The sequence below is a fragment of the Mus caroli genome, chromosome 2, assembly GCF_900094665.2.
Source record: "Mus caroli chromosome 2, CAROLI_EIJ_v1.1, whole genome shotgun sequence".
NCBI lineage: Eukaryota > Metazoa > Chordata > Mammalia > Rodentia > Muridae > Mus > Mus caroli.
Window position 1 is genome coordinate 30,935,579 of NC_034571.1, and position 20,298 is coordinate 30,955,876.

At 42.9% G+C, this 20,298-nt stretch overlaps 1 protein-coding gene across 1 annotated transcript in view; it reads right to left on the reverse strand.

Annotated features, from left to right (window-relative positions):
* C5 (complement C5) overlaps positions 1 to 4,970 on the reverse strand; it is a 77,379-nt gene extending 72,409 nt beyond the window's left edge. Inside the window, exons 1-2 of the mRNA XM_021151753.2 lie at positions 4,856 to 4,970; positions 803 to 995 (exon numbers count right to left, since the gene is read on the reverse strand). Of these exons, the coding sequence (XP_021007412.1) occupies positions 803 to 995; positions 4,856 to 4,935 (273 nt within the window). The 5' untranslated portion in view covers positions 4,936 to 4,970. The remainder of the gene's footprint in view (positions 1 to 802; positions 996 to 4,855) is intronic.
* Positions 4,971 to 20,298: the final 15,328 nt, after the last annotated feature.

A 20,298-nucleotide genomic window follows, 5' to 3' on the forward strand; every position in this document is an offset into this window, starting at 1 on the left:
CACACACACACACACACACACACACACTTACACACACACACATGTGGACATTGCACATGTGCACACACACCGATGCATACACAGGTATACATACACACTGACATAAAGAAATAGAAGGGAGACTTGACAAGGAAGCAAGCTAGCAGGAGTGGGGGGAGGGAGAAGGGAAGAGGAGGAGAGGCTGAGGGAGATCTCAGTGGTCAAAGCACATGACATACTTAAAAGAATTTGTTTATATAAACCCATCAGTATCCACAGTGAACATGCTCAAAAAAACAAACAAACAGAAAAAAAGAGTTGAACTCTTGCTTCTAACCAATCAGGACAAAATGTCTCAATGAAAAGTTATTTGATTGGTTTGTTATTTTAATTCTTTGTGTTTTCAGTGAGAGTTGTTGGCTACAGGCATCAATAGACCATAGCATGGGGAACTATATGCACAAATTAGAATGGTAAAGTTTAACAAGTAATCAACAAGCATCCAGCAATATACCACAGGTCATACGCACATTCAATCCCTATTTTTCCATTTCTAATTTTTACTTTAAACGTATTTTCAGATCATCTCCAGATGTCTTCATAGAGAATATTTTATTTTTAAGGACGTGGACATGGGGCACATTACAAAATCAAATATAATTTTTCTGTTCAGAGCCTTGTGTTTCATTCATCACTAATGACTGTTAACCATCTTGTAACCCCACAGTTGTAGAAAAATGCTAATGAATATAATTTTATCAATGCTCAGACTGCATAAGTTTTACCAAAATTACATTTTAAAAAATGAGGAATAAATACATACTGTCAACAGTGCCGCATTTTGGAATTTGTTTTCCGGGGACAAATTAACATAGCCTGAAGAGAAGGTCACTTTTTTGTCAGGATAGCTTTTTAGAGAAAGAGTTACATCAAATTCTTCAGTGTAGCCATGGACTTGAATTACCACATTTTCAGATGAGCCGACCCGGAGGATTTTGGGTGCTGAAATGACGTAGCTGTTGAAACAGGAAATGAGAAGGCTCACTACCTCTGCATGAAGGCTTTCTTACATTCTGATATTTTCCTTCACTCAAGATTAATTTTTTAAAAATAATTTCAAGCCAGGCCGTGGTGGTGCCTGCCTTTCCTCCAGCATGAGGTCAGCCTGGTCTACATAGTGAGTTCCAGGACAATCAGGGCTACACAGAGAAACCCTGTCTCGAAAAAAATTTGGGGGGGGGGGTGGTTTCGANACAGGGTTTCTCTGTATAGCCCTGGCTGTCCTGGAACTCACTCTGTAGACCAGGCTGGCCTCNAACTCAGAAATCTGCCTGCCTCTGCCTCCCGAGTGTTGGGATTAAAGGCGTGCACCACCACGCCCAGCTAAAAATATTTTTTAATTAAAATAATATTTTGAAAGTTAAAATTTATCATGCTAGAAAATGCAAGTTTCCCAAGAAGGAACAGGATGTAATAAAACCTAAGCAACAGCTAAGAGGTTGGTTTACACTTAGAAAGACCGCAGTGGAACCTCCCGGGGATGCTGCACCCAAGGAGAATTTAATGGTGCAACTAAAACACAAAACTTGGTCATTTTTATTTCTGGGCCAGGAAGATTTTAGCATAGGCACAAAGCAGTGAATGGTAGACTTCCCATCTGTGAGCGGAATAACCAAAGTAAAGTCACTAGTCTGAGTCCTGAATCACAAATCAGTTAACCGGAGGGAATCGTTGAAATATCTTATACTGATAGGTAACTACAGACAAGGATAGAATGCAAGACCATCTGTAGAAGTAGTAATGGAGGTTCTTCAAGGGCTAAAAAATGATAGTGACAGTAATAACATACAACAGTGATGCTAACAGTAACAGCAGACTCGGGGTGTCGTCAGATGCTGGGGAATCTGCTAGTTAGCACTTTACCCAGAATTCTTAACCTCTACAAGAGGTAGATGATTTAGACTGCAGAGCTATCCTCATTTTATGCATAATCTGAGCTTAATTTGCTCAAGGTCACTTGGCTTATAAATGACTGAGATGGGACTTTGCATCCAGGTCTGGTTCAGTTCCTATGTGTCACTGAGGGCAACAGTTCAACTGTTGGTCAACCATAGACTGTCCTCTTGTTTTCCCACGCAATTGATACAAGAAGGGAACTTCCTTTATGCAAGCTTTTGAAACACGGTTTTAAAGAGTGTTTTGTTAACTTAGAAGTGTACATGAGTTTATTAACAACTCATTACAAGAGCATTAAGTTTGAATAGTGAGAGCTGCATATGTGATTACATCGGGAAATAAATGTGCTAACCCCAATAATTAAGTCTCTCACAGACTCAGGGTGCACTCCCCCACATACCACCTAAGAATCATTGCAAGCTTCTAATGACATTAGGGCATTTTTAAAGCCACAAAAATCACTAGATCTTTAGTAATGAAGATATTAGTGTGTTAAGGATTAAGATCTTTAAATAATCTGACTGAATTCATATAGTCTGTTTCTAGAATTAAGACTCTCAACAGCTGTCCTAACCTGAATCAAGAGTTTTGAAATTAGTAAAATCTTCTTCCAGCCTCTACACACACACACACACACACACACACACACACACACACACACACACACAATCTTTCTTTTAAGCTGACTGCAAGCTATCGAGAGAGCTCAGAAGATAAAGAGGGTTGCCACCAACTGATGGGCTGACTTTGGTTCTGGGAACCCACATAGTGGAAGGAGAGACTTGACAATTAGGTGTCTCTGAGTTCCACATGTCTGTTGTGTAATGTGCATGCCTACACCTCTCCCATACACACATAGACAAATAAATACATAAATGTTTTAAAACATTGGCAGCAGAACTTCCCTCCATATAAGCTGGTCCGTATGGATGCAGCAGTCTGTGCCTAGGAAGAAATTTCACCTTGCATATTTTTCCACACTCTCAGAAGCTCAGGCCCTTGAACTGGCACAGGCAGGGATATTACTTGGGTTGTTTCTATTTTCTGCAGACATTTGCACAGCATCCTCCTATTTCCTTCTGGTTCCATTTGCATATGACATTTGTAAAAGATCCTTTCCTGGTGTTGCTTTAAAACAGTGGCCCCTTGGCTTCTGTACTCTCTCATTTTTTCTTCATAATACTAAAGCTATCTGTCCTTACTTATTCATTCTTTCATTGGGTCATTCATTCATTCATTCATTCATTCATTCATTTTCTGCTTCTTCATCTAGAATACAAGCTCTTCTCCTACCTGAAGAACCTATTACAAGGAAGTTGTTCGGGGGCATCATCTTTCTTGGACTGAAAAATGTCTTAAGGCCCAGTAAAGCACATCTGGCCAGTTGTGTCTATGAGTTGTTTTCAGCGAGAATTAATTAACTCAGGACTGCCATCCACATACCTTGAATTTGGGTAATGACAACATGCCATAGACCAAGGGATCACATGCAAAAGAGAAGGAGGTGGCCTCTTGAGGGCAAGCATTCTCTCTATTTCTGAGCTGCCCCATCAGGAACTGCCCTGTCTACCACACCCTTCCAGTAAGTGATGGCTAAAGACTCTGAAATCTTTGTGAAATGAAGCGAATTCCTCTTTTAAATTGCTCATATCCCGTATTTTGTCTCAATGGTAAGAAAGCTAACTAGAATGAGGTTCAAATATTTTTGCTGAATCACCAAGCGATTAAGCACTGTGATGTAAACACTGTGATGTATCCTTGCTCATGTTTCCAGAGACAGTGAGGAGACGTTTTTGTATAAGGGCCAGGAAGAATTCTCTCAGGGCGCAGATCACAAGGGCCTGGGTTCTGGTGTTTAATCTTGATCTCCCTGAGCTTATCTGTTAAAAGAAGCGAAGGTAACGGAGTGACTGTGGCCTTGCGATCAAATCTCAGAGTGGACATGTGCGGCTGGCTTATGGCACCTGCTTATCTTGTCCTTCCATTTGCCTGTCTACAGATGCATTTCTGTTGAAGTCGAGGAGGAACTGAAGAGGGAACAGGACACCTCGGTAAAATTCCTCTCTCTATCAAGGTGACCTTTGGCCAGTCACCTTTCCTGTCTGGACTTGTCATCATATGTGGACTGAGTAGGCTCAGCATATTAGCAAACACTTGTAGTACCAACTAGGTAGGGGTCTGACGCCGGAGATTTCTGAGGGCGTATGCTTCAAGACAGGTCTAGACAACACACCAAAACCTCATCTTTAGATAGATAGACAGAAGACAGATAGATAGATAGATAGATAGATAGATAGATAGATAGATAGATAGATAGGGTTCAGTGAGGTAGTGTTCAGTTAACTTCCAATACTAAGATGTTTGTATACACAACAATCACTGTTTAAAAGGACAAGATTTTGATAACAATGAAATTATATGACAAATTGGGTCATGAATATAGGAGTATTACAACCACAGTTTTGAATTTGATCCCTTAATTGGAAATGCTTCAGGAACCACTATAAAGTAATCTAATATAGCATTAATTAAAGTTGTGGTCAGTAATGATTTGATTTATAAGACTGCCATATGCGTTACCAGGGCTTCACTGCACTTAGACCCAGAAAGCGAGAACTGAGCGTCAAGGATAAGGAAGTGATGAATGCCAAGAAGCTGATGGATCTTGCTTTTGCTTTCTGCTGAACAGGAAAGTGAACAGTCATCTCTGTCGTTTTTATAGGTGGCTGTCCCACAGAAATGCTGTTAGCTCCTCAGCAAATCAATTCCCTTCCACAGCTTTCTCGTGTGGGGCTGAGGCTATCCACTTACTATTTCAGAAGGGGACAGTTATTTTCAAGTTAGCCCAGCCCTCTGAACCTCCTTCTCACTCACCGTAACTAAGGTGCCTGGGAAAATGAAGATGGCCCGGTTTACTTACGTTTGTTCCTGTCCCCAAGTTTTGTCCAGGAAAATTAAAAGACAAAGTATTCCCCAAAGACCCATGGCTGGTAGCGGCATAAACCCATGGGCATGGCCTCCCTGTAACCACTTTCCTTTTAAATAAACTGAGTTTGAAGAGTTTGGATAAATTAGTTCTCCGGTTAATTATTAATGTCAGAGAAAAAAGATCTTTTAAGTGAGGAAGCTAAACTCAGAAATGGACAAAAGAGGGTGCTTTAATGAACATAAAATATGTTTTAGCATCCTATCATGTCCAGTAATAAAGATGGGGGTATTTAACATTAACTTAAACCCAAAGACTTATTTTTATAAGTAAAAGGACTCTCATGTGGGTGCCTGCCCCCGTGAAGGCTCAGTGCCGGCAGCCAGGAGTAGCTTTGGCTCTGGCTTTCTTTTGTCACCTTCAAGATGGTTCATGACACCTTTGAACTTGCTTCTGGTAGGTTCCATTTGTTCCTGAGATTGACTGGAGACTGACTCCTTGCGATTTCCTTTTTTATTTTTATTTTTTTTTTTTTATTTTTTGGTTTTTTGAGACAGGGTTTCTTTGTATAGCCCTGGCTGTCCTGGAACTCACTTTGTAGACCAGGCTGGCCTCGAACTCAGAAGTCCACCTGCCTCTGCCTCCCGATTAAAGGCGTGCGCCACCAGGCCTGCCTGGGATTTCATTTTAAATGGATGGTTTTAGAGCGAATGAGTCTAACTTAGAGAAATTATAGTAGCATCCTCGGTACCGGTCTGCAGAGGGATCCACACCAGTCTAGAGAAGAAACAGGTCATTGGATGGGAAAAGGTCGTGGGTAGATGGAAATCCCGGCGAGATGCTCATGTCATTCCCTAACCAGACACTTGGATGTGTGTCTGTCTATAAATTCACATGTCACTCTTCCAAAATTCACATACAATCAGTAATAGAATATTTTATTCAAAGTATTTATGTTTTTTGGTGAGGATTTCAATAGCTTAATACAAGAACTTAATATGAACAAAAATCAGTAGTATTTCCTATGACAGTTTGTTTTCTTTCTTTCTTTTTTAAAATTTTGGTGTTCAGAGACACGGTTTCTCTACCCAGGACTGGCTGTCCTGGAATTTACTGTATAGATATAGACCAGGCTGGCCTCAAACTCATAGAGATCTGCTTGCCTCTGCTCCCCAAGTGCTGGAATTAGAAGCATACACAACTAGACCTCACAACAGCTGATCTTCATACCTCATGTATAATTAAGTATAATTAAGCAAAAGATAACTTTAAGATTTTTAATTAAATTTATTATTATGTTTTATGCTCATTAGAAAATTTTATTTAAATCTTCCTTTTGTTAGTGTTCATTTGTACATTCGTATATGATATGTGCTGTATTTTAAGGTAGCAAAAGAAATGTCCAGGGCTGGAGGTATTATTCCATCGGTAGAGTGTGTGCTTAGCATGCTCAGCCCTGGGTAGATCCCTAGCCCTGCATGAGCATGAGCTATGGCAGTGTGCACCTGTGAGCACCACACTCAGGAGGCAGACACAGGAGGATTAGAAATTATAGGTCATCCTCGCCAATATAGTGGGCTTGAGGCCAGGCTGGGCAATGTGAGACCCTGTCTATAACAATGGCGATAATAATAATGATAATGATGATAATAATAATAATAGCAATAAAGAGATGTCTAAACATAGTCCTGTATGTCCTATGTTTTTGGCCACACTGCAATGACATACTTTCCTTAAGTCAATAAGGTTTTATTTACCAACTCTTTAATACTGAATTTATTAAAAGAAAGTGAAATGGGGGACTTATGGGATAGCATTGGAAATGTAAATGAGGAAAATACCTAATTTAAAAAAAAAAGAAAGTGAAGTAGCAAGAAAAAAATTTACACTATTTTACTAACTATTAGTATTTCTTTTATTCATATCATTGAAATGGGGGGGGGGAAGCTGCCACTATTATTTGACTATCTAGCTCATTTATTTCCAAAGAAAACCTGTAGAATGATTAAGCTGGGTTGCAAAAGATGGGCCAAGTTAAAGCAAACAGGACTTTTTGGTCATTTTCGGGAAACAAAACTTGAGAGAGCGAAGGAACGCCTGGTTAACATAGTAATAGTTATACTTCAAGTCCAAGGGAAGGCGAGACTTTCATGCCCCAAGGGCAAATACTAGTAAGTGATATTTTCAAACCACTTTTGGAGAAAATGTTTAACAAATGACCACTCTCAACAATTCATAGCGTCTCAAGTGTTTGACCAAAACTGCTTAAATCTAGCTATCCTCTAAATATAGTTCAAAGACGGATGCCCACTGGGTTTTAATTTATGTGACCTTTGCACTAGTATTTGATGTTGTGTGTGGAAGAGGAGAGTGGGTGTTGACTCATTTTGTACAAATATTGCAAATGGGTGCTCAGCTCTGCTGGAAACCCTGAGGGTCACTGAACCTCCCACCACTGTCACCTAGTGTCTGCCCTAAGGTGGAGACCAGATGGCTTCCCCTAACATGCTGGCTAGTTTCACTACAACTTGGAGGGAAATGTCAGTTGAGAAGGTTACCACCAGACTGGCCTGTGGGCATTTTCTTGATAAATCATTGAGGTGGAGGGCAGCTGTGTACAGTGTCACCCCTGGGCTAATGGTGCCATGAAGGGCTCTGAGGACCAGGTCATCTTACTTGAGGTTGTTATTGCTGTGAAAAGCACCATGACCAACAACAACTTGGAGAGGGCTTGTTTCAGCTTATGGTTTCATATCGTGGTCCATCATTGATGGAAGTCAGGGCAGGAGTTGATGCAGAGGCTGTGGAGGATGCTTGTTTACCAGGGCTTGCTCAGCCTGCTTTCCGATCGAGCTCACGGTTTGTCTCAGCAGTGATTATCCTAGATGGTGGTTAAGGCTGGGATTGCAGAGAGGCCTTCTACTTCTACAGAAGAATTAAGCTGCAGTTCTGTAATCAAATGCCTTCTCCATGGCTCCTCACAGCAGATCTTGATGAAAGAGACAATCTGTGGTTCTAAGCAGTTTATTGGTTGTTTATGGCAGAAAATGGATGCATAACCCCTTTCTCAGCGTCTGACCTGACATTAAATACCATTTGCAGGGAGAAATGTCTGAAAAGGGAAGCTTATTGGCTAAGCCCTCTGGGACTACAGGTACCTCATTAGCATGGAGAACTTGGACTTGGGCCTACATGACTCCATGTTTCCTTAGTGAGGAGGATGGCACATGTACTGGACCAGGAATCTTGCAGGGAGTCACCTAAGTCCCAGGTGTGTGTCCACCGAGTCTCTGGGTCTCAACCTGCTCTACTTTACCAAACTTCCTGGCGTGGTTCACATCCCACACAAGGGTAGTGTGGTATTTCCAGTTGGAGGATCTTAAAGCAAAGTACCACTTCTTATTCAGTTGTCTTGGTGTAGGGTGTATGTATATTTAAATTGGATTAAAATATATTTACTTTTGAAAAATGCTCACCCAAACCAAGTTTCATGGGGAAATTCTCAGTGTATACCGAATGGAGTCACTCTGGGTGAACAAGATTAGGGCAGCCCTGCTCTCTGCTTATTCTCCCTCACATGCATCCCAGGGTCACACTGAAAAAAACTACATGGGAACTCTGGGACGCCTGGCACATGGCATTTAAGCCATTGCTGTAAACCACTAAGCAATTGCTTTCATTTCACTCCTGTTACTCAAGCATACACGAGGTGAACTTTTTTGATTGTTCAGACTAAGACAAACTCCTCTGCTATAGTTTTGATCTAAAAAACTCCCCACAAGGCCAGTTACTAAAACCTTCTTGCAGATGGTCCTGGTTAAATTACATTGGTTACAAAACAAACCCAAAGCCATGAATCTGGTAGGGATCAACAAGAGAGAGACTCGAGACGGCAAGAGAAGAGTAATCAAAATAGTGTACAAATGTGTGGTGTTGTCAAATAACAAAATTAATAACAGATAAAAGGAAATATCTTGTAGGACTAAGAAAACTAAAACATTGTGTTCCTCAGAGTGGTGCTTCTGGGAGGCCGGAGGACCGTTGCTCACTGGACTGCTGTTCTGTGAGACATGGTTATCCTACAAAGTAACAGAGATGGCTCCTCAGAACTGAATTAGTCTAAATTGAGACTTGAGGATCATGTTATGTTCCAGGCCCTTCTGGAACTTTCTACTCTCTTGCCTTGCCTCAGCTTCCCCAGAGCTGGGATTGCAGACACATGATACCATGTGTGCCTGCCATGAAACCCTTATAGCAATGGGACTAGCCAGAAATCTCCGGTTGTAAGTAAAACAAACAGCATTTCTCCATTTCTCTTCTCTGTCATGAGCCGCCTGGTTCTTCTCCATCTCTGTTTTCCATCATGATAAGCTACTTCCTCTCCATACCCCAGCCTGAAAGCAATGTGTCTACCTCAAAGATACCCTAAACTATGAGCCCAAGACAGCCCTTTTCTGTTTATGAATTGTTGTGCCAGTGACTTGTTATAGTAATGGAAGCAGAACCACCAACTTCCTTTCTCCTAGTGTGCAACATACACTAACTTGATAGCAGTTTAAAACCACTCTTCCATAAACAAAAACAAGACAACAGAAGAGTTCCCTCTTCCAGATGACTTGAACTGTCAATACTCCTCCCCCAACACCCTCTGCTCCTTCACAATCTGCACCACTATCCATACCCAAGATGTCAGTAGCTCAGCATCTTATCCAGAGTTTAGCACACAGCTAAATAATGGAGAGAGAATGCTGTATATGCAAACTCTATAAAGCAGACACCTTTGAAAACCTTCACACATTTTTCTGAAGAGATGGGCATAGGAATGATCCTTAAGTCATTAGTAATTTCAAGAATAAGGCGCAACCTCAGAATAGAAGGAAAAGCAATCAATAGAACATCCATATTATGGGATACAGTGTTGCATGGGCCATGTTTTGAAATGGCACAACAACCATGATAATATTTATGTAAGTTTAAGAGCACACAAAAGCCAATGGCATTGCCTGCCTGTATGCTGTTGTCAGTTATATAAATACATGGTATATAAATCCACTGCAGGTGAGTTTATATTTCCATGCCACATGGTAATTCAGGAATTGTTGGGCCCCATATTGGCCCTGGTTTGGGCCTTGAGGACAAACAGGAGCCTGGTTTGAGTTTCTGCAGCTTTGTGGGAGAGTCTAAGCCTGGCTCGAGTTTTGAGACCTGTCTCAGTCACTTTCATATCAGGGTGACTCAACAAGACCGGTTTGGCACTGCGTCTGCTGATGTAGAGCCATTGGTCCTGTCAGTCACTCCACACCCTCCGTCATCTTTCCCCGCTTCCTATGTCATCTTACCCCACCAAAAATCCCCTTCCCTATGTTTTGAACTTACATAAGCAGAGTTGCTGCTTCAACAAGACTCCCAGCTCCATGTGTTTCTTTTGGGCCCTTGACACTCGCCATCCCGCTCAGCCCTGGAGAGACCCCGGTGGGACCGGGACCTCTCTCCTCTTGTCTGGACCTGCCGCCAAGGAACGATAAAACTACTTGCTGGAGTCCAGATGCAACATGATCTGAGGAGGAAATGCAGAGTTGGCAAGAGGAAGACACACAGATACGTTAGTGATGGAGCAAGCTCTAATTCTCATATTGTATTGATTTTTTTTAAATCCCCTATAAACCAGTCAAAACAAAAATCTATGCAGGAAAAACATCGCCTCGTAATCACAAGACACATATTTTCAACCACACGTGGGCTTCTGAGGAACTTGGTTTAAAATAAGATGAGAGAATTAGAGCTTGCTACATTGATAAGATATATGTGCGTCTTCATGTCATGGATTGGGCGTTTCTTCCTCAGACCCCTGACCTGCTGGAGCTGGACTCCAGCAGCTGTGACTCATGGTACTGAATGAAAGTCACTGGAGTCGTTGGAGGGGATGGAACATGGAGCTGGGAAAGGGTGGAAAATCAGCCCGGGAGAGAACCAAGAGTTAATGACAATGGTTGAGCACATGGCCCTCATAAGAAACAGGGTCTCCAGTGGAAGGAGAGAAAACGGCGCTGCCCACCCTCCGTCTCCCACGGGCTTACTAACTCTTTGACTTCCAAATGGCTCATGCCTCGCCTGTTAACCTCTGGTTGCATGGATATACTTTTTGTCCTCACAGTCTTGCTGCTCAATGTTAGTTCTTTCATCGAATCGTATGACTTATTACTCGTCCATTGGCTTGATGTAGTGGCCAGCCTTGGAGACATCCCTTCCTGGACCCTACCTCCCAAGTGTCTGTAGGCTTGTGTAGACTGTGATAAAAGTAAAGGTGTGTGACTTGTGTCCTTAGTTCTAATTACATTGCTTTGCCTGCCTGCTCTGGGAGGAGCCAGATGCCATGTAATAAGGATACGCAAGAGCTCCAGGTAGGCTCCTCGGATAGCTCGGTTGATAAAGCAATATCCAGAAAAGTCACATGACTGGAGGTTTTTCCTCCAAGCTAACCTTCTAATGCCTTGAGGTAAGATGATGGCCTCCATGTAAGGCAATAAGAAGTGATTCATTCCACCAAAAATATGAAAAGACTTTATTTTGCAATATTCCTTATATTGCAAGAATGTCTTCAGAATGTTCATTCTGGAAAATTAGGAGCCGTATGGACTTTGTTTATCTGTAGCCGATTTCTTTATAAGAATTGGACCATGCTACCTATCAATTACCAGTGCTGATCTTTGACCTCCACCATTTTTCCAGTTCTGGCTCATCTGCCATTAAGGAAAGACTGAAAGCTCAGAAATGTATTAGCAACTGTGATGGTTTGTATATGCTAGGCCCAGGGGGTGGCACTATAAGGAGGTATGGTTTGTTAGAGTAGGTGTGGCCTTGTTGGAGTAGGTGTACCACTGTGGGTGGGGGCTTCATGACCCCTGTCCTAGCTCCTTGGAAGCCAGTCTTCTCCTGTTTGTCTTCAGGTGAAGCTGTAGAACTCTCAGCTTCTCCTGCACCATGCCTGCCTGGATGCTGCCATGCTCCTGAATGCCGTCCTTATAAGAGTTGCCTTGGTCATGGTGTCTGTTCACAGCAGTAAAACCCTAAGACAGCAATGAAGACATAGAAGACAAGAGGGGATCCATGTCAGGCAGACTATGGACTAAATAGCTTATAAAAACAATAAAACATAATTCATCTATAATTGCTTTCAGATTTGTGCTGAAAATGTAACTCCTTTTACCAATAGTTTTCATTTCTCTTAGTTAATAAATATGTAAATTTCTTAACATATATTGATTGAGTCTATATTTTATGATAGGATGTGAACATTTCTCTAATTTTCTTTAAACATTCTTTAAGCATGTGTTTAAACATTTCAACAAATGTGTTGAAGTAAAACACATTTGGTTCTATCACAAAGCAAAAACACTAAATCTATGATATTCCATATATAATGTATATTCAGATTTTTATCTACTTCTTTCAGGCATTTCTCTAAATGAGAGATTGATTCTTCATTTAATATTTCCCATTACTTATAAATGTGAGTTTGTTCCACAATCATCTGTGAGCTCACCCGATAGCCTATCATGTGTTAATTCAAATATATAAAATGTATCCACAGACATTCATTTGTATGGTGTACAAGGACACATTTTGCATATAAGAGACATGAGATAAATACCTACAGTTAAGGCTGCAGAGTTGGGGAGTTTAGGTTTCAGATAACTTGCCCATCACTGAATGTAGAGGTTCTGTCAGGATAGCTTTCAGTAGCCATGGTCACAGCAAACAGTTCTGTGTTTCTGGGAGCCTGAGTCACTATATTTGTCAAGTGTCACAGGATGCCTTAGGTACAGAGGTGACTATTTGTTCAAATAGGGGAATTACACAATAGCTTAGTCAAATATGATTTTAATATTGTTTTCCTCAGAGTCAACACAAATTATTGTTTCTTAAGCAATGGTATGCTTTTCATTTCTCAAACTGCTGCTGGCCATGGTGAATGTGTGGTAGCTTACAGAAGACATACTGGGGATGAGATTTCCAAGCAAACAAGCGACTATGATCTGCTGCACACTGGGGATGTTTAATAGGGTTCCCTAGAAGTTCAAACTACAATCACATTTCTGGCTTTCCAAGACTCCATTTTGAAACAAAATCCCAACCAGGAAGTCACTCTTCCAGCGATAGGGTTGGTGAGGGAGCGGGAAACAGAGTCATACCCTGGGAAAACCACAAGGTATTTAGAATCCGAATTCTGGCTACACAAACACTCCCACAGCAGTAACACTGGATGTTAGAGAAGGAAAAATTCATCTGCAGGGCCCAGAAGTCAGATTTAACATCATGTGTCCCTCATCCAGTTCTAGGCTCTGAAAAATGACAGCCATATAGTTTTCGAAGGCAAATGGAAGCTTATGTTTCCTCCTGCCCATAGATTATGCTTAAAATCTTTCTGACCAGAGTGGGATGAGCTATCATCAGCACAGCCTTTCTTCAGACTGCCTTCTTTTTGTGTGATCTCATCTTGAATTTGGTTGAATTTGTCCTCCAGTTAATGATTAGCACTAAGGAGGGAAGACTCAGTGTTCACACTACAAGCCTTTTACCCTCCACAGTTAATTCTGGAATTCCAAGCCGGAAATCTTCACTTTGAAGTGTGAAATGGAAAGAAGACATCCGCATGCTAGTCTCCAGAAGTGGTTTCAAAGCTGGTGCAACTAACACATGTCAGAGACACTCAAGGCTTCCGCTACCCGGTGCAGTGACTCCCACAGACATGTCAGAGGCACTCAAGGCTGCCGCTACCCGGCGCAGTGACTCCCACAGACATGTCAGAGACACTCAAGGCTGCCGCTACCCGGCGCAGTGACTCCCACAGACATGCCAGAGACACTCAAGGCTGCCGCTACCCGGTGCAGTGACTCCCATAGTCAGGCCCTCTTTTTTGGCCAATGCACTCAACGTGCATACACGGCTGGACTCGCCTATGTACACCCGCCTCCAAGTAATTCAACTCAGCCATGAAATGTACTTGAAATTACATCTTGTCTCTGAGTTTGTTGCCCTATTTATGCTTGAGTGATTGCCCTTTGCCCCTAAGGCACATGTGGTACCTTAATGCCCCAGACACCCCCACAAGAGCAGTGTGAGGGTTGGCCTTACTTTATTACATGATCCTTGCTTGGCTCTCCTGCTGTGTGTGCTTTGCTAACTCCTAATGGATTTCTCTTGGGAATGATCCCTGTTTCAGGCCTCACTTCTAAAGAAGCAACCCAAACTTAAAGAATTTGATACAGAGTATCCTAGGTCTGGAGAAAGTGGTGTAGCTGCTCTGGATATGATCTGGTGCTAACTGGGTCAGATGAGACCTGTACTAATCCTTCTTAGAGCAGATCTGAGATCCACCCATGGACTAGAAAGAAATAAGCCACATGGGCCAGGAAGCTGTGAGGGTGACCTGTCTTAGGTTCTCTGCAGCCTGACTTAACTGCATATATGGCCTACACTCAAGTTCAAGTTTCTAAATATATTAATAGTTAATGACTGCTCTCATAGGAGCATCTCGTCTTGTTTGTTTTCCTTCCTTACTCTTACGTTCCAGGAAACTAGCCACAGGTCTAATATACATAATGGAGAACGAAACTGGAACTTAAAGGCCCTGGACACTCAGAGGATTGCTGCGGGATGGCTGGGTCAGAGGACACACTGAAAGGCAGGTTTGAGGCAACCTGTGTGTAGCCTGGAATTCTATGCTTGGGAGTCTGGAGCCAGACATTGACCCTTGCTGCCTCAATCCTGGAGATGCTATCTCTTTAGGATCAACTTATCTTCCTTGATTCATCAAAAGGCCAACCACTCAGGGCATGCTGTGCAAGTGACTAGAGAAATGGTCCTCTAAGGTGGGATGCAAGGATAATGTTACATCAAACACTGACCCACAGCAACAACTTATAAGTTGCTAACTGTGGCAGCATTAAGTTTTCAGTGTGTGGAGTAGGGGGTCTCGAGACACAAAGCAGATGAATGGAATGGCCTGAGTTAACGACCATTCTGATGTGCGTAACACCTTGGACACTTGTGCATATCTGACCTGGGGCAGGAGAACAAGAATTAAACCACTGTTTGAGTTATGAACCAAATCAAACAGGGTATTGCTGACCCAGACACAGGAAAATTCCTAACCAGCAATTAAGAATGTGGGAAAGGATCTCCATGACAGTTGGAAGCATTAGGTCACTCTGGCATCTGTCTAGTCCAGACAGATTTCCGACCAATGGTGACAAGTAATACTACCACATCTGGTGAGAATGGTGGTACCCCTGCTTCAGTGTAAGGCCAGCTGCTTTAGTAACTGAGGTCACATAAGCTCCATTTCACAGCACACTCGGGCCATAGATCTGCCCTTCTTCAGCAGTTATCAGATTCTTAGCCACAAAAAGACAATGTATGCTCATGAACTTAAATTGTCACCAAGAAAAAGCCAACAAAGTGACAGAGGCGAGGAGCCTGACAAACCCTATGGATTTTTTTTTTTTTTTTTTTTTTTTTTCGAGACAGGGTTTCTCTGTATATCCTTGGCTGTCCTGGAACTCACTTTGTAGACCAGGCTGGCCTCGAACTCAGAAATCTGCCTGCCTCTGCCTCCCAAGTACTGAAACCCTATGGTTTAAAGTTCATCCTGTTACCAGAACCTGTGTGACTTAGGCCTCAAGCTTTGACATTCCCAAATACAGCAGTGATCAGAATCTGTTTTTCCAGTCTCAGACAGGAGGAAGACAGTGTTATGGGTAGGGTTAGGTGGATGTGGTTGACCACAGTGTAATATTGTTTCAGTACCGGGCTTGAATGCATAGCCTTACAATGTGCTAGGCAAATGCTCAACCAGAGAACCTCATTCCATTTTTTATTTTTATTTTCAGACAGTCTTTCTGGTGTGATACTATTTAGGGATGCATAAATGAAACCACTACCATAAATCTTGAAGAGTCCAGAAGGAAACTTGTCATCTGATACCAGGAGTACCAGGGTGTCCTCTTGGGGATTTTAGTCTCATTGATGTAAGAATTTAAAAGCAGACTCCAGTGGAAGCTTAACAGTTTGTTACAGTTAAAACAAAGCAAACCAGAGCAGCAAACTGTAAATTCCACAGCTGCCTAGAAGAGAGAGAGAGAAAAAAAACCTGCCATGCTGTTCTGACAAGCAGGTGGCAGGCAGGCAGTGGGGAGCGGGTTCTGAGTAAGGAAGCCCAGGGTGCCAGGAAAAAGCACACTTTGGGTCTGTCTGGCATCCACAAGAAAAGATAGAAGACAAAAAGAATAATTCAGTGTTTCTGAAGTGGGACTCAGAAGGGCAAACAGACCCAGCTAAACCTCATGACCACTTATTGTAAGGACTGCATTTGGAGGTGGGGGTAGGTCAGGAGTTCTGGGAAGAAAAGAACATTATTTTAAAGTGGATTCCTTTTCCTAAGAATGTCCACTTAGCGAAGGCCTTGACCTGCCTAATTGGATTAACTCTTAAGGGAAGAGACAAGACTCTCTCCACCTAGGGATAAAATCCATTCTTTACTATAGCAGCAAGCTCCTCATGGCAGCCATGTAGTTCAAGCAGATCTTGAACTTGTGATCCCCCTGCCTCAGCCTCATAAGAGGTTAGGATTACAGGGGTACACTGCTATGCCCAGCACCATAACACTGTGTTTTAAATTTTATCTGATGTGTATGAGTACCCTGTGTTTTGTACGTATCTGTAAGTATAGTGCTCATGGGGTAAGAGGACTGTGGGACCCTTTGGAACTGAAGTTGTGAGTTGGCATGGGGGCAATAGGAACCAAACCAATGCCTTTTTAATATTCCTGAGTGTGTTGGTTTGAAGGAAAATGGCCCCCATCAGATCATATATTTGAATGCTTGGTTCCAAGTTGGTGGAACTCTTTGGGAAGGATTAGGAGGTGTGGTCTTGTTGGAAGAGGCGTGTCTTTAGGGGTGGGCCTTGAGATTTAAAAAGCCCACACCCTTCCCAGTTAGCTCTCTTTCCCTCTCTGACTTGTGCTTGTGGATCAGATGTGAGCTCTCAGATATTGCTCCAGCCCCATGCCTGCCATGCTCCTAACCATATTGGCCAAGGTCTCTAACCCTGTGGAACTGTGATCCCCAGATTAAGTGCTTTCTTTTGCAAATTGCCCTGGTCATGGTGTTTGTCGTGGCAATAGAAAAGTAACTAAGACACTGGACTCAAAATATTACAGAATTTGACAGAGTTTTACTTCTGTTTCTCTGAGACTTGCTTATTTCACTTAACATGTTGATACCCAGTTTTATCCATTTTTATGCAAATGATGTAATTTTGTTGTGCTTTTTTTTTTCAAGATTTGTCTTCAGTTGTGTCTGTGTGTGTCTATGTATCTGTTTGTCTGCATGTAGCTCTGTGTACATGTGAGAATCTAGAATCTCAGAACCCAGAGAAGGAACAGATACCCTGAAGCTGGAGTTACAAGTGGTTGTGAACTTCCATGTCAGTGCTGGGAACCAAACCTGGATTCCCTGCACAAGCAATAGTCACTCTTAACCACTGAGTTACCTCTCCATCCCCGATTCTTTTTTTTTTTTCCGATGCAAAAGCAAGAGGTTAATTTTTTGGTGTGTTGAGGTCAACCTTCAAATAGTCCCTCAAGGCCAATTACTAAGAAGATGACCCCAAATGGCTATTACAAGCAGTTTTTATACTTTTTAGGGACACAGGTTACATCAGCAAGGTTACAGTTCAAACTTACTGGCTAAGCATATTGACCTTTAAATCTTTTGGCTAGCAAGCATGACACACATTTGAACTCTACCTGGAACTTTTCAGAGGGTCAGGTGACTATCAGTGAATACATTCTGAGAATTTTTTACTCAAGAATGATCCTGTTGGTGGAGAATAGAACTTGGCCTAGCCTTGACTCCAGGCAGGAGGGGGAAGTTGTAAGGAGGGTGTGGGACTGGAAAAGCCCCGAGAATCCCTCATTTCCCCCTTTTTTCTTGTACAAGCTCCAACCCTGGAGCTATGCTCAGGAGTCTTGGGTAACTAACTTATATTCTTCAGGTCCTGGTCTCAGAGTCTCATATTGTTGGCACAGGACCATCAGCTGCACTGCTCCTGTTCTGTCTTTTATGAAGGCTCTAAGCTTGTTCAATATGCAGAGTCTAAAGGTCAGCACTTGCAGGAGAACAATTAGGGGTCCTAACAAGGTGGATATGAGGATGGTTAACCAAGAAGAGGAGTTAGATGAGACTCAAACCAGTCCTGACTCTGTTCTTTCTCTCTACCTCTTGGCTAGTCCTTCCCTCACCTTGGCCATTGAATCTTTAACTACCCCTGAATGGTCTCCAGTATGTGCTTCCCAATGTTTCACACCCCCTGTAGCACAGAGAAAGTGGTTGGCCCCCTAACACTGATGGGCCTGTTGCTGACTTCTCCCATCTCAGGGGCACACATAGATGGGGGTTTCCTCTCAGGACACTCCTCAACTTTGGGTGTCTACACATCAAGCCCCACCCTCCAAGGCTGCTTCCGGGGCATGGTTTAGATTCACAAGTCCCTTGTCTCCCACATTCAGGCAATCCTTCCCCCTGTATCTCCAGGGCAGGGGAAACCCCAGAAGTCAAGGTCACCATTAAATCACAGAGATCAAAACAAGGTCCGGCCACCAGATACAATGCAGGTGTTCCTCTGTAGTGGACCAAGCCACATCTCCAGTGACTGAGAGCACCTGCCAAGTCACCCTGGTGGGGTTGTGGATGCTGCCAAGGCTCAGCACTGGAAGATAGTTCATAGGCATCTTATGGTTTCTCTGGCCTTGCAGAAGGGGGTTGCTTGGGTGTCTGGCTGCTATCCAGTTGGTGTCAGGCACAGGTGCTGGTCTGATGTGAACCCAGGCAGTTACTCCATCCATTTTAATGGAAGTTGGGATGGTCAACAACACCAGGAACAACCCTCTTCACTTGGCTTCCAAGTTTCAGCACATATACCCAATCTCCAACTTGATACTTGTGTGGAACTTCTGAGGTACCTGAGTTATACAGGGCACGAATTTTAGGCCACAATTTCTGATGGCTGATCTGGAAAGCTTGTAATCAAACCATAAAACCCCTGTTTGAGAGTGCTTTTCTCAAGGCCTGGGATTTCCTGCCCCCAGCTTCCATTTGTTAGTGCACTCTCAGGCCCAGTGGTGCCTCTTCTTGATTACAATATGTGCACTGGACCTTTTCAAGGGATTTTCTGTCTCTCTTTGGTTGGAGCCTCTCTTCTCTGATTTCCCTAACTACTGTAGCCAAGATTCTCTGTAAATTCCTTCCCCGTCACTTTTCTTCCTTTCTTACCCTTCTTTCTTTCTTTCTTTCTTTCTTTCTTTCTTTCTTTCTTTCTTTCTTTCTTTCTTTCTTTCTTTCTNCTTTCTTTCTTTCTTTCTTTCTTTCTTTCTTTCTTTCTTTCTTTCTTTCTTTCTTCCTTCCTTCCTTCCTTCCTTCCTTCCTTCCTTCCTTCCTTCTTTCTTTCTTTCTTTTTTTCTTTCTTTCATCTTCTTTGTCTCCCTTTCATCTTCTTTCTTTCTCTTTCTCTGCTCCTTCTCCTCCTCTGTCTCCCTGTCATGGTTGACTTTCTCAGCAACCTGCACTAAATCCCTCAATGATTTATCCTGCAGTCCCTCTAGTCCCTGAAGCTTTTTCCCTGATATCTCTACTAGTCTGGTCTATAAAAGCCATTGTCACAGTAGCTTTGTGTACCTTGCTTCTGGGGTCATAGGGTGTATACTGACGTAATGTCTCCATGAGTCACCGTAGAAAGGCAGCAGGTGATCCCTCTCTAACCTCATGTACCTTGGTCAAATTTGTGGATCATCATGAGACCCCCTTGAGACTTGCCAACGGAGACTGGAGGTAGACCTTCAGGTGCCCCTTACCTTCTACCATATTAAAGTCCCAGTCAAGTTTAGTCAGGGAAAACCTGCTGTCAATGACAGCCTGGTCAATCAATGGTGCCCCCATGTCTGAAGGGGACATTCTTTCTGGCTTCCTGCATTATCCTCTCTTGCTCTTCGGTGATGAAGAGCACTCTCATGAGTTGTAGGATATCATCCCAGGTGGGCTGATGAATAAATAAAACAGTCTCAGATTAATCAGCCCCTTATGGTTATCTGAAAAAGTGTGGGGTGGGGTGGGATGGGGGGTGTTAGGCCTTTCATTTGTACAAGTTGGCTGAAGACCAAGTGCCTAGCCTCTTTTTTAGAGGACTTAGCAGGAGAGCCACTGCACTATCAGGGGAGGTGGCTCTCAGATTTCAGGTCCACATGGTAGGATCAGGAAGTTAGGGTCTCCTCCTGCTCCTCCTTCTGGTATAGGGGAGGTACAATGGCCCCAGTCCCATATGGGCTGAGGATTCTGGAGCTAGTGCTGGCACTGGGGAGGCCATGGGGGCAAGGGTAGGGG